The following is a 14,495-nucleotide window of genomic DNA, read 5'->3' as shown; positions in this document are numbered from 1 at the left end:
GGAGGTGCTCCTGCCCAACTTCCCCATCCAGATGCAGTTAGCCGGCTGCATGAGAGGCATTTTCCGGAATTCCTCCCAAGTACCCCTACCCAAAGATACCCCCAAAAAAGATGCCATGTCTGCAGCAAGTGCGGATTTAGGCGTGACACCCGTAATTATTGTCCCGACTGTAATGACCGACCTGGTCTTTGCCACGGTGACTGTTTCCGTGGCTACCACACACTAGTGGATTATTAGCGTAGGGTACAGCACAGCTTAGGGCACACTTACACAGGGTCTCAAAAGATTTCCGATGGCTATCGTCATTTTGAGAGACCCTAAGCTGGAACGTTTTTTGAAGAAAAAAAAAGTGTAAAAAAAATGACAAAAAAAGCATAAAATAAAAAAAACGAAAAATAGTTGTTGTTTGATTTATTTTTCTGTTCTTACTCTGCTCTTCTACTTCTGCTCTTCCTACTTTTACTGTTTTTCATTGGTACTTTTCAGATACCAATGTAATGTTTTATGTTTACTGTTCAGTTTGCCTTGCAGGTACACTCATCAGCTGCCACACTGATTTATATATATTCTGACACAAACAGCGTTTGCGCTCAACATATATGGAAATCTCTGATGGCAGCGCTGTACTAGGTGATCTTACCACCACAGTTAAAAAAATATAGGTATACATGGCGTTTGGTCACGTATACCCATCATTAGAAAGTGGGTTTGGATGTTTTGGGCGGCTAATGATGGGTGTACTACACCTTTTCTGGTGGATATTTCTGCATCCACATCGGTCAACGTGGATGAAGGAATCTGTTAGGTTCTCTTTTTTTCGTTCAGCCCACAGGCTGCATGAAAATAAAAAACCTACAATATATGCCAAACAAGGACCAGCAATGTTTTGGTATGTTGCTGGTCTGGACTTTGAGTGGTTATACCAGGATGATGCCTGCAGATTTAGGCATCATCTTAGTATCATTTTTTACAGCCAGAGGTCGGCTTACATGTAAAAGCGATCCTAGTGGATAATTAGCCGCTAGACTGCTTTTACAAGCAGTGGGAGGGGACCCCCCTCTTGCCACCTTCCGCGGTTTTTCTTGGGCTCTCCTGTCCCACCAGTTAACCCGAGAGTGTAGCCGGTGGTTCCATTATCTGACCATAGAGCTGTTTGGAGACGAGAATGGCTCCAATCAACTGTATGGCCTAAGATACCGGAAGCTACGAGCATTTCATGACTTCTGTTTCACCAGAAATAAACAGCGCCATTGGGAAACTGGGAAAGCATCTTATCACACCAATCTTGGTGTGTTCAGATGCTTTAAGGTAAGAGGAGAGATCTAGAATCTCAAATACCCCAATTTTTAAAAAAAAGGAGTACATGTCACTACAGATTGCTATCATAGGGGATATTTAAATTCACTGTGATAACAATAACAATTATTTAAAAAAAATGAAAAGAAAGGTGTCAAAATAACAAAAAAAAGCAAAAAAATAAAAATAAAATTCAAGCCCCCCCTGTCCCCCCCCGTGCTTGCGCACAAAGGCGCTCACAAGCGTAGGTCTAGTGTCATATGTAAACCACAATTGCAGCATGCGTGTGAGGTATCGCCATGAACGCCAGGTCGAGGGCAGTAATTCTAGCTTTAGACCTCCTCTGTAAGTCCAAAGTGGTAACCTGTGAAGACTTTTAAAGGCTTTTAAAAATGTATGTAGTTTGTTGCCACTGCACGGGCGTGCGCAATTTTAAAGCATGTCATGTTTGGTATCTATGTACTCGACATAAGATCATCTTTTAAATTTTACCAAACAATTAGGAATTATATAGTGTATTTGTGCATTAAATTAAAAAAAAAGTGTTTTTTTTCCGCAAACATTGCGTTTGGAAAATATGTGCGCAAATACCGTGTGATAAAAAACATTGCAACACCCACCATTTTGTTCTGTAGGGCCTCTGCTGTAAAAAATATATATAATGTTTGGTGGTTCAAAGTAATTTTCTAGTAAAAAAAAAATGTTTTCGTGTAAACAAAAAGTCACAGAAAAGGCTTGGTCTTCAAGTGGTTAGAAGAGTCGGTGATGTGTGGCTAAGATTGAGCATAAAATGCCAGGACAGTTCAAATAACCCCCAAATTAACCCTTTTTGGAAGGTAGACACCCAAAGATATTTGCTGAGGGGTATATTGAGTCCATGGAGTATTTTATATTTTGTCCTAAGTTTCAGGAAAATTACAATTTGTTTTTTTTGGGGGGTTTTTTTACACAAAGTTGTCACTAAATGATATATTGCTCACGCATGCCATGGGTATATGTGAAATGACACCCTTAAATACATTCTGATGCTTCTCCTGAGTACAGAGATACCACATGTGTGAGACTTTTTGGGAGCCTAGCTGTGTACGGGACCCCCGAAAACCAATGACCACCTTCAGGTTTTCTAATGGCATAAATTGCTTATTTTACTTCCTCACTACCTGTCACAGTTTCGGAGGCCCTGAAATTTCAAGATAGAACAAACCCCCCCAAATGACCCCATTTTGCAAAGTAGACACTGTGTGCTATTTGCTGAGAGGCATGGTGAGTCCATGGAATATTTTATATTTTGCCACAAGTTTCGGGAAAATTATTATTTTATTTTTGTTTGTTTTTTTACACAAACTTGTCACTAAATGATATATTGCTTACACATGCCTTGGATATATGTGAAATGACACCCCGAAATACATTCTGCTGCTTTTCCCGAGTATGGGGATACCCCATGTGTGAGACTTTTTGGCAGTCTACCCGTGTACAGGACCCCGAAATCTAATCACCGCCTTCAGGCTTTCTAAGGGTGTAAATTGTTGATTTCACCCCTCACTACCTTTCACAGTTTTGAAGGCCATGAAATGCCAAGATAGCACACCCCCCCCCCCAAATGACCCCTTTTCGAAAAGTAGACACCCCAGGGTATTTGCTAAGATGCATGGCAAGTATTTTGAAGCTCTCATTTATTTTGGAAAATGAAGAAAAATGCATTTTTTCCCTCTTTTTTCAAATTTCAAAACTTTGTGACAAAAAGTGAGCTCTGCAAAACACTCAACATGCCTCTCAGCAAATAGCTTAGGTTGTCTACTTTCCGAAAAGGAGTCATTTGGGAGGGGGGGGTGGGGGGGTTTGTGCTGTATTGGCATTTCATGGCCTCCGAAACTGTGATAGGTAGATTGGATTTCGGGGTTCTGTACGTGGCTAGACTTCCAAAAAGTCTCACACATGGGGTATCCTCATACTCAGGAGAAGCAGCAGAATGTATTTTGGGGTGTCATTTTACATATACCCATGGCGTGTATGAGAAAAATATCATTTAGTGACAACTTTGTGTTAAAAAAAATAAAAAAGGTAATTTTCCCAAAACTTGTGGCAAAATATAAAATATTCCATGGACTCAACATGCCACTCAGCAAATAGCTTGGGGTGTCTACTTTCAAAAATGGAGTAATTTGGGGGAGTTTTGTGCTATCTTGAAATTTCAGGGCCTCCGAAACTGTGATAGGTAGTAAGGAAGTAAAATGTGCAATTTACGCCATTAGAAAACCTGAAGGTGGTGATTGGTTTTCAGGGTCCCGTACACAGCTAGGCTCCCAAAAGGTATCCCTGTACTCAGGAGAAGCAGCAGAATATATTTTCGGGTGTAATTACACATATACCCATGGCATGCATGAGCAATATATCATTTCATTGACAACTTTTTGTAAAAAAAAACATTTTTTGTTTTTTTAGTCATTTTTCAAACACCTGTGACAAAAAAAAAAAAATATTCAATGAGCTCAACATCCCTCTCACGACATTCCTTAGGAAGTCTACTTTACAAAAAGTGGTAATTTGGGGGGGGGGGTTGTGCTGCCCTGCCATTTTAGCACTTCAAGAATTGAGATAGTCAGTCAGAAAGTAAAGCTGCGTAAATTCCAGTATTTACACCATAGTATGTAGACGCTATAACTTTTGTGCAAACCAATAAAAATATGCTCATTGAGAATTTTTTTGTCAAAGACATGTAGCTAAATACATTTTGGCCTAAATATATGACAAAAATTGAATATATTGGATATTTTTTAACAGTCAAAGTAGAAAATGTAAATTTTTCGCCAAATTTTTGCACTTTTTTATTAATATCGCAAAAAATAAAAAGCACAAAGGTGATCAAATACCACCAAAAGAAAGCTCTGTTTGTGGGAAAAAAATGACATAAATTTTGTTTGGGTACAGCATTGCATGACTGCCCAATTGTCAGTTAAAGTCATGCAGTGCCAAGTTAAAAAAAAGTTGCCTGGTCATTAAGCAGCAAAATCCTTCAGGGCTAAAGTGGTTAAGCGCTTCATTCAAAGCACTTTATTCACTAATTTGCACGGGTTTAGGAGCCAATTAAAGGTTCCATTGCTTTATTATAGGATTTTTTGTTACCCTATAGAATATTATCTTCAAATACATAATAAGACACAGAATTCCCCCCTTCTCGCTTTTATTCCGTATTGCTTGTTACAAAACTGAGGCTTAGTTGCGCTTGGAAGGGTTATGCCTCAGTGACCTAACCCATGTAGTAGTGATCATTAACTCTTCTGTGTCGGGTGATGTACTTCAAGAAAAGGATTTTACAGGTATACCAAAATCCTAATTTCCTGTTATACAACATACAGTGGTTAATCAGTATTTATGACAGTGTTTTGCAAACAAATAAACATAGTTGGATATAGTAACATAATAGTGTTTATATTCTTTTTAGGGAGTTTGGCTGGCGAGATCCAGAACTTCCCGAAGTAATACAAATGTTGCAGCATCAGTTCCCTTCTGTTCAGTCAAATGCAGCTGCCTATCTGCAGCACCTGTGCTTTGGAGATAATAAAATTAAAGCAGAGGTGGGTAATGTGATTTATTATTACAGTTACTTGATATATTGTATGGTATTTATTTTCCTGTTATGGTAAGATACCTAAAATATATGAGCAAACCTAAATCCACATATGTCGATACAGTAGAGTAGCAAAGCCATAGGTGTAAACAAAAATGTAATGTATAGTCAAACCTTTAAATAGCTTAAGTTGGGAGTCATCCATTCTCACCTGTTGGGAGAGCTATATTAATATGGGATCAAAATTTTCTACTTTTTTGGTGAAAAAGTGTAAAGTACTGATAACCTGCTCCCACCCTATATCCTCAATAATTTGTTGTGTGCAACCTCCTTATCCATTTTATTTTTGGCCTGCGAAATTCTGATTTTGTTGCTTTCCACCCTTCCCTTATTTTTTTTTAAATTAAAACTGGTTGACAAGAAATTACATTTAAAAGGTGAACAATCTACACGATAACTGCTATACCTACATTTAATACATTTTAGTACATTTACTGGTGGTTAACAATACACAGGACATGTATAGACAAAATCCATAAACAAGAAGCTTTGCATACAAATTACCATAGAATATATATGTTACAGGCAGTGTGCGTACAGTACAACATGGTTTACCAGCCTGCAGTTTTAGGCAGGTGTGAATAAACTATTAACTCTTCTATTTCTGACAGCATTCTTAATTTACAGCATTTTTGCACACCTTTCTAAAACTTTTGCACAGTACTCTATACATGCAAATACATATACAGTATATTCATGTACATAGTTGTACATAAAAATAGATACACACATAGGCACATCTATGCAGAAGACCTTTGTGAGGTAGACTTTTCTTGCAGTATTCCTTACATCAAATTGTATAAAGGGAAAAAAAAACAGAACCTACAGAAACCCCCCGGGAATCCATTTAGCTCTCTGCCTTAAACGTAATATATTCCAGTCACGCAGACCCCACACCACCCCACTGCATCACCATGCCAGGAGTGGCAGGACTAGAATCACCATTTAGGCATCCAATACTGCATGGTAGTTTTTGAGGATTCCAACCATGTCACTCAAATTTTAGAGAACTTTGCTTAAATGCTTCTGCTTTTGACCCAATCATTTTTACTATTTCATGAGCTTCTTGCTACTACACTAATCTCACAGACTGCCCTGAAATGGTTGTGTTTTGTGCAGGGTTTCAGTGCCAATAATTCTTGCCAATATTTTTTGTTTTTGATATATTACATTATAAATGTTTTTAACACATAATTTAGAACTAGGATCAACTCAGTAGGATTTTTCCTCAATGATTTTTTCTGCGCAGGAATCTGCAACGTGTATGCAGTTTCCTGCACAGGAATAAAAACTGATGTAACATAAACATTGGTGTGAACAGGGCACATAACAGACGTGTATGAAAACTGATGTCAGCATGCATAAAAACTGACTGAAACATGCATGAAAACTGATGTAAACTGGTGTGAAACTGATGTCTCTGCAAATTAAATCTGTGCACATTTACCATACATTTTCATGCAGGTATGGTGTGAACGAGCCTTTAATCAGTGACAACGGCATCAAGGGCTTGATAGCTGTCGCTAATCCAGGAATGATTCATTTTGTTAAATGTCAGCTGGGCAACGAAGTCTGTGAACAGATGCACACTTTTATCTGTCACAAAACCTCTGGCAGCACTAAATGCCCGTTCGGAAAGCACGCTGGATTCTGGGCAGCCCAGCAGCTCAATTACATACTGGGCAAACTCTGGCCAGTGCTCTATTCTCATGACCCAGTAACCCAGTGAATCGTCGACTGGAAAGCTCTCCATGTCTGTTTTCAGTTTTTTTCTGTTTCCCTAGATAAACTCCCACGATATGATGCAGATAGAGAAAAAGAAAAACAAATTGTGTGTTCTGTGGCATGGCAAGAATGGTGTCTGCATAAAGCGGGCCATGAGAGCAAAGAAAGTCCTCCTCTTCCTCCTGCTGCTCCGCTTCGAGTGCCCCTCGCGTGCCCTTCGAGTCCATATTGCCACACGGAGTCTGCTCCAGCAGGAACACAACAGGGATTGTGTCACTGATGCATGCATTATCACCATCTCACAATCGTTGTCACCTCCTCAAATTGTAACAATACAGTGCGTACATCCTTTTATCAGCAGCCTTTGGCGTGGGGAAAAAAGTCAAGCTGCCCTTAAAGCGGTAGTATACTCCGCTTTTTAACTTTTACCTACAGGTAAGCTTATAATATGGCTTACCTGTAGGTAAAATTAATATCTCCTAAACCTGCACAGTTTAGGAAAAAATCACCCTGCATGCAGCCACTGATACCAGTGGCACATGCACTCTGAAGGTCCGGCGTATCTTGCCAGACCTTCAGAGCTCCTTGCCGGCTCCTTGCCAGAAAGTGAACTCAAGTGATGTCATCGCGGCTCCGGACACTCACAGCACTGGTGCCGCCGAACCCGAAAGAGACACCGAGGGAACATGTCAGCTGCCTCAGTGGTGTCTGGGTGACCGTGTCGGGGCTTTGTTCTAAGGTAAGTATTTCATAATGTGCTAGTATGCAATGCATACTAGCACGTTTTGCCATTGTCCTGCAGGGTTTTTTTTTGGGGGGGATACAACTGCTTTAACTTGTACTTGTGCCATAATCACACAGGTACTCATTGTGCAGCTGCTGCAGCATTGCCAAAGTTGAGTTCCACTTAGTGGGCATGTCACAAATCAGGCAGTTTATAGGCAGGTGGAATTCCTGCTGAATTTTAGTTAAACGAACACTGGCTGTGTATTACTGCCTGAAACGGCTACAGACTCTTCTGGCCTGCTTTAGAAGATCTTCCAACCCTGGGTACCTTTTTAAGAAATGCTGCACCACCAAATTGAGGACATGTGCTGGCGTGGCTTGAACCACCCCTCGTCCTGCTCCTGCAGAACTGAAAGAGTCTCTGCTCCGGTGTGTCTCCTGTCCCCTAGACAGATCAGCTAAAGCACTGCACGGCATCTTTTAGCCTGACTCCTTGAATAGCTCTTTGAATGCTTAGGGGGTACTGGTGGTTCATAGGGCAATTCAGCAGAGGAGGGCATGGAGGAGGAGGGGGTGGAGCTGACAAATCTCGCATCATCACCACCAGCTGTATGTAGACGTGGTGGCAAAACAACTCCAGCACTGAGCCCTGTCCTGCATCCTTCCTATTTGCAAGCAGAGTTACCCAGTGTGCTGTGAACAAAATATACTGTCTCTGACCATGCTTGCTGGACCACGAGTCAGCAGTAAGATGGATCCTTGCAGCTGACTGCCTTGCCCAACCATGCCACAACATTGTCTTCCATGTGATGGTCCAGAGATGGAATTGCCTTACGTGAAAAAAAAATAGTGATTGGGAACCTGCCATTGTGGTACAGCACATTCTGCAAAATCATGGAAGGGGTCAGAATCTACCAGACGGAAAGGCAGGAGTTGTAAAGCCAGCAGTGGGCATGTGGGTAGCAGTGACTGTATTTTTTTTTTGCTGCAGCAGCTGGGGCAAAGAAATTTCCCTCCTATACTTTACGTGCTGCAAGGACCTGTGCCACCCGTTGCTATACCATCATCCCTGTCAGTGGAGGCTGCTGAGAGGTCATGAGATATAGCTAGTGTAGACCTGAAAGGAGTGAGGAGGAGCAGAATTTCATCCCTTTTTTGTGGCTTTCAGGTGCTCTTGCCAATGGGTGAGTGGTGCGAGGTTAAATGCCTTGTCAAGCATGTGGTACCCAAATTACTGGTACTTTTGCCACGCTTGATCTGCTTGAGGCAAAGTTTGCAAATTGTGCGATCGACTGCATATGTGCTAAAAAAGGCTCAGACACCTGAGCTGTGTGAAGTGGGCTGGGAACAAACAGCTCCACAATCTGATGGAATAGGGTGGCTGCTCTCTACTCTTCCATGATGGCTGCCTCTGAATGACGTCTTGCCTCATTGAGGTTGTGCCTTATCCTCGCTTTCCTCCTCTGCTCTATCCGGCACCCAAGTCGCGTCAGTGACCTCATCATCATCCCCTCCATCCTCATCATCACTGGAGCCAACTTGGCATTTGCCGAAGCTGGGGAAAAATTACTACAAATTTGTTGTTTATCAGTGTTCTCCCCTCTCTGTAGGCTCATGTTCCTTCCTTCCTCAACCTCAAAGTCAGAACCAACATCAGAATCAATTAATGCCTGTGCATTGTCAAGAAACAATTGACTGACGCTGTGTTTAAAATAACTCAGCTGACTCCTCCATGCATGATGCTGTGGACAAAGAGGCAGGATAAGCTGCAGGGAACTTGGCACTAGTCTCTGCTTGGGTGATAGAGGATGAGGAGGATCAGGATGGTTTAGTAAGCCAGTCCACCACCTCCCCTGCATGCCGTGGCTGGAAAGCAGGGGCAACATCACTAAACAGTGAAAACGATGCCCTGCCTGAGGACGGATTACACAACGTCAGAAGAGAGCAGTGCTACCGGGTGACGTAGCTGGCTGGTCCTGCCCCTTGCCTATATAAGATTTATCAAAGTGGAGAGGAGGCAGGAAGCCTCGCAAAAGGCAAAAGTGTTTCTTTTCTTTCTCTATTTTTTGGGTCCAGCGGTTTCTCTCATAATGTTCGAGTGCCCCCCCCTTTCCTGGCCTACCAGACTGCATGCTCAGATAAGGGTCTGGAATGGATGGATTTTTAAAACAAAGTTTGCATGGAGTTCCCCTTAAAATCTATACCAGATCCAAAGGGCCTGGTATGGATATTGAGGGGAACCCCACGCCGTTTTTTTATTTTGGCATGGAGATTATTTCTTAAACTCTATACCAGACCCAAAGGGCCTGGTATGGATTTTTTTTCTTAATTTTGTCACAGGGTTCCCCTTAAAATCCATGCCAGACCCAAAGGGTTCCCGAGGCTTTCCTACCCCAATTTGTTTAAATATACTTTTTTTTTTAAATTCTTTAATTCAGCGGGGAAGCCTTACCAAACTATTGACCGTGTGCTCGGCAGGTGAACAACCCGCTAAGGGCCCAGAAAGTTAAGGTGTTAGGCGAATATCTGAATGGGTAATTTTAATGCCAAACTTATGCTCGGCCCAAACTGTTCGCCCATCCCTAATGGTGCCTGAACACTGTAAACCCTCACAGTTACTCTTGCTGGGCGCAGGAACGAGCCCTGTTAAAAATTTGAAAAAAAATGAAATTGCACGTCTCTGTCAAACAGGTGAAGAAAAATTGGGCTTTGGGTCTTGGTGGTGCCTGAGCACTGTAACCCCTCACAGTTATTCTTGCTGGCCACAGGAATGGGCCCTGCTGTTAAAAATTTGAAAAAAAAAATTAAAATTGCATGCACCTGTCAAACAGGTGCTTTGTAATTGGGCCACTGTAACCTCTCACAGTTACTCTTGATGGGCGCAGGAATGGGCCCTGCTGTTAAAAATTGGAAAGAAAATTCAAATTACATGCACTTGTCAGACAGTTGGAGAAAATTTGGGCCTTGGGTGTTCGTGGTGCCTGAACACTGTAAACCCTCACAGTTACTCCTACTGGGGGCAGGAATGGGCCCTGCTATTAAAATCAAGAAAGAAAATTAAAATGACACGCATTTGTCAAACAGGTGCAGAAAAATTGGACCTTGGGTGTTGATGGTGCCTGAACACTGTAAGCCCTCACAGTTACTCTTGCCGGGCCCAGGAATGGGCGCTGTTAAAAATTTGAAAAAAAAAATTGAAATTGCATGCACCTGTCAGACAGTTGCAGAAAATTTGGGCCTTGGGTGTTGGTGGTGCCTGAACACTGTAAACCCTCACAGTTACTCCTACTGGGCGAACGAATAGGCCCTGCTGTTAATATCTAGAAAGAAAATTCAAATTACACGCACACGTCAAACAGGTGCAGAAAACTTGGGCCTTGGGTGTTGGTGGTGGCTGAGCACTGTAACTCTTCACAGTTACTCTTGCTGGGCCCAGGAATGGGCGCTGTTAAAAATTTGAAAAAAAAAATTGAAATTGCATGCCCCTGTCAGACAGTTGCAGAAAGTTTGGGCCTTGGGTGTTGGTGGTGCCTGAACACTGTAACCCCTCACAATTACTCTTGCTGGGCCCAGGGATGGGTCCTGCTGATAAAAATTAGAAAGAAAATTCAAATTACATGCACCTGTCAGACAGTTGCAGAAAAACTCGGGCTTGGGTGTTGGTGGTGCCTGAGCACTGTAACCCCTCACAGTTACTCCTACTGGGCGCAGGAATGGGTCCTGCTGTTAAAATCTAGAAAGAAAATTGAAATTACACGCACTCGTTAAACAGGTGCAGAAAAATTGGGCCTTGGGTGTTGGTGGTACCTGAGCACTGTAACCCCTCACAGTTACTCTTGCTGGCCTAGGAACGGCCCTGCTGTCAAACAGGTGCAGAAAATTGGACCTTAGGTGTTGGTAGTGCCCTAAACCAAAAACGTAGTTAGAAGCTAGCATACTCAAGATTCAGGAATAGGATAGGCAGCATAGGCAGTCTTCAAGGAATCCCAGATCCCTAGCAAATTCAATTAGTTACATCAGCATCAGGGGCTTGATAGCTTCTGTTGATCCAGGACTGAGTAATTATGATAAATGTCAGCTGGTCAAAGGAGTGTGTGGACAGAAACACTTTTATTCATCACAAAACCTTCAGCAGCACTGAATTTCCATTCAGAAAGCACGTTGGATTCAGGACTGGCCAGTAGCTTGATTGCATATTGAACAAGTTCTGGCCAGTGGTCCATCCTCAAGACCCAGTAACCCAGTGGATGCTCAGTTGACAAGGTCAAAAAGTCTGCTCTTGCTCCTAGATAATACTGCATCAAATGATGCAGAAGCTACCGATGGTTGCTTAAACTGCTGCTTAAACAGCCCTGGGCTCTGAGGACTAAAGAATTGTTTAAGAGGGGCGTGGCTTGCTTTTGATGGAGTAGGACGCTCTGCCTGCTCTCTCCGCCAAAGCTCTGGCAATTAATCCTGTTCTTATCATCCTGCAAGCGACTTGTGGACTCTTTTCCAATTCACAAACCCTCTGGAAGTTCCCCATCTGTTCTGAGGGGGTAACATTCAGCAGTGCAATGTCTAGGAGGGTTAAAGAAGCCCAGGCAGTGGCAGACCATACGGGCCAAGATGACGGCTGTCCACAATGGTCGGCGAGAGAAGCAGCAATGATGCTCTTTGCCAAGACACCTGGAAAGTAGACCTCAGCAAAGACTCCTGGATTGCCTTTAGAGCTGGCTAGCTCTTATTCCTCAGGTGCTTCACAGGAGGCTGTCTGGCTGGAGGACACAGTGGATTCCCCCCCGCGTGGGACACAGTGAGTACACCTACCCTGTCAGCACTTGACACAGATCCTGAAGTGCCTGATCTTGCAGAACCTGAACCCACACTTAGAGACATATTTACATCATTGACCTCAGGACAAGGAGTGAAGTGATGAAAATGAATAATGCAAAAATATTAATTTTCCCTGATTTCTCTGCGGATGTATAACGTTGCCTGGCAAAGTTCACAGAAGTCAAAAAATGCCTAAGGTGCTTGATGTTACCTATGCAAGGCTTTATCCAGCTAAACTTCGCATTGCAGCCAATAATGAGACTCATTTTGTTGATAACCCCTTAGTGGCTTCCAATTGGTTGGATAGAGTGGAACATACCCTGAGGAAATCAACCTGGCGGACTGGCCATTCATATCTGAGGTGAGAGGATTGACACCATGGCTTATATTACCGCTGTTTTGCCTTTGAAGCGGTTATTCTTAAAGGTGGAATGGAACAGAATGGAGCTTAGGTTTTAGTTTTGAGCATTGCAAGTTCCTTCAGGTCAAGAGCAAGAGTTGTGACCCCCCGAATGTTTGTCCTGCATGGGCATAATACATTTATTCCGTGGAAAGTCTCGTTGAGGTCACGGAAACCAAGTTCCGTTATTTTTGCAGGTATTTTTCTATCCCTAGCCTGTTGCAAGGGAAGACTGTTAAACGTGTTTTTTTTTTTTTTTTTTATACCTGTAATGCTTTATGATTGAATTCTCCCCTTTTGTTTTCTTTTTAGTCCTGCCTACAAGGCCTACATATGCCGATGACACTATATTATATTTGGGTGACATAGCTGGTTCATTGTCATCAGTAATGTAAATTATAGATCAATTTGGTAGGTACTCTGGCCTCTCCATTAATTGGCACAAGTCAGTCCTTCCCTTGGACTCACTGTATACAGGTTTCCCGGACTGTGTAGCTCAAGTGCAGATTGTTACCTCTTTCAAATATTTAGGTATAGTAGTAACGGGTGATCACAAGATTACATATCTGTGAATATAAAACCCATCCTACAGAAATGTAAACATAAGTGTGCTAGCTGGTGCAAGTTACCCTTATCAGTAACAGGATGGGCGAATCTTGATGAAGATTGAAGATGATATGGGCACCGCAGTTATTGTGTGTCCTACAAAATTCCCCTGTATGGATACCCAGCTATTGGTTCAAATGTATTGACTCACAATTTAGAGCGCTTATATGGAAAAATAGGGTAGCCCGTATCAAGCTTACAATCTTGCAATATCCCAAAGATCAAGGGGGTATGGCAATACTACACTCAGAAACCTTTTTTCTAGCTGCACAGTTACAGCATTTTACAGGCTGGGACCTACCTTCGATAACTGACTCACCCAGAGAATTATTGATTAGCATATTTACTGAATGTCCACCTTTGTCCCATATGAAAATGTTTTTCTCTAATATCCCTTCCACCTGTCCAACGATCCAACTATTGATGAAACTATGGGCCACTGTTAAGCAAAGACTAGGATTGACAGGGTTTTTCTCTTCTACGCCTATTTGGCATAACTGTTTTTATGTTGAAATAGCAAAGCTCAGGAATTGTTCTATATGGAAGGATGCTGGGGTTAAATATATCACTCAGCTGGTTACTGATTCTGGGTTAAAGCGATTTGACCAGCTGCGGGAGGAGTTTCGGTTGCCACACACTTCTTATTATCTATATTTGCAACTACATCATGCTACAGTATATCTGTGCAAGGCAGGCACTCTAAAATGAGATTGGTCAGATCCAATTTTTTAGAATCCATTATTAAGGAGAAAGAGAAAAAAGGTATTGTAATGCGTTTTTCCTCTATTTTGTGGGATTTTAAAAGCAATTTTTATAACAATAAGTATTAACGAGTACTGAAAATCTTAAAAACATGATAGATCTTTATTTATACATATAAAAGTAGAAAAGACTCCTCGGAATCTCACATATACACAATGTCCACATATCACTCTGTATTACAACATTGCATGAATATATACAGCAACATGTCATCGAAAAGTAATATTTGTAGCCCTTGAACTAAGTAACTTACTTGGAATCTGCAGGGAGCGTATATAAAAACGTACATAATACGATTCCAAGTAAGTTACACACAGTACAAGGTCAGTAAGTAATCTTGAATGTGTAACAAACAAAGAGCTAAAATTATGGCTATCTTTATTTGCAGAGTGGTAAAATTAATTCCTTGAAAAAGACACTAGAATGTTGAAACGCATTGGAATTGTTCAGTATTACTGTAACATTCACTGCAACTGATGTGATATGGATGGAAACTGATAAAAACTGTAATCACCACAATAGAATCAACTTATT

General features: G+C 41.8%; 1 protein-coding gene across 4 annotated transcripts in view; it reads left to right on the top strand.

Moving 5' to 3' along the window:
- Window positions 1-14,495, top strand: part of CTNND2 (catenin delta 2) — a 921,118-nt gene that overhangs the window by 427,843 nt on the left and 478,780 nt on the right. For all 4 annotated transcript variants that reach the window (XM_082258174.1, XM_082258173.1, XM_082258172.1 and 1 more), the window contains exon 10: window positions 4,742-4,874. In XM_082258174.1, coding sequence (XP_082114300.1) covers window positions 4,742-4,874 — 133 coding nt within the window. The remainder of the gene's footprint in view (window positions 1-4,741; window positions 4,875-14,495) is intronic.

The sequence above is a fragment of the Pelophylax lessonae genome (genome assembly GCF_965119305.1).
Source record: "Pelophylax lessonae genome assembly, chromosome: 5".
Taxonomy (NCBI): Eukaryota; Metazoa; Chordata; class Amphibia; order Anura; family Ranidae; genus Pelophylax; species Pelophylax lessonae.
The sequence above is the reverse complement of the archived record's forward strand: the minus strand, read 5'-3'. Positions and strand labels throughout refer to the sequence as shown.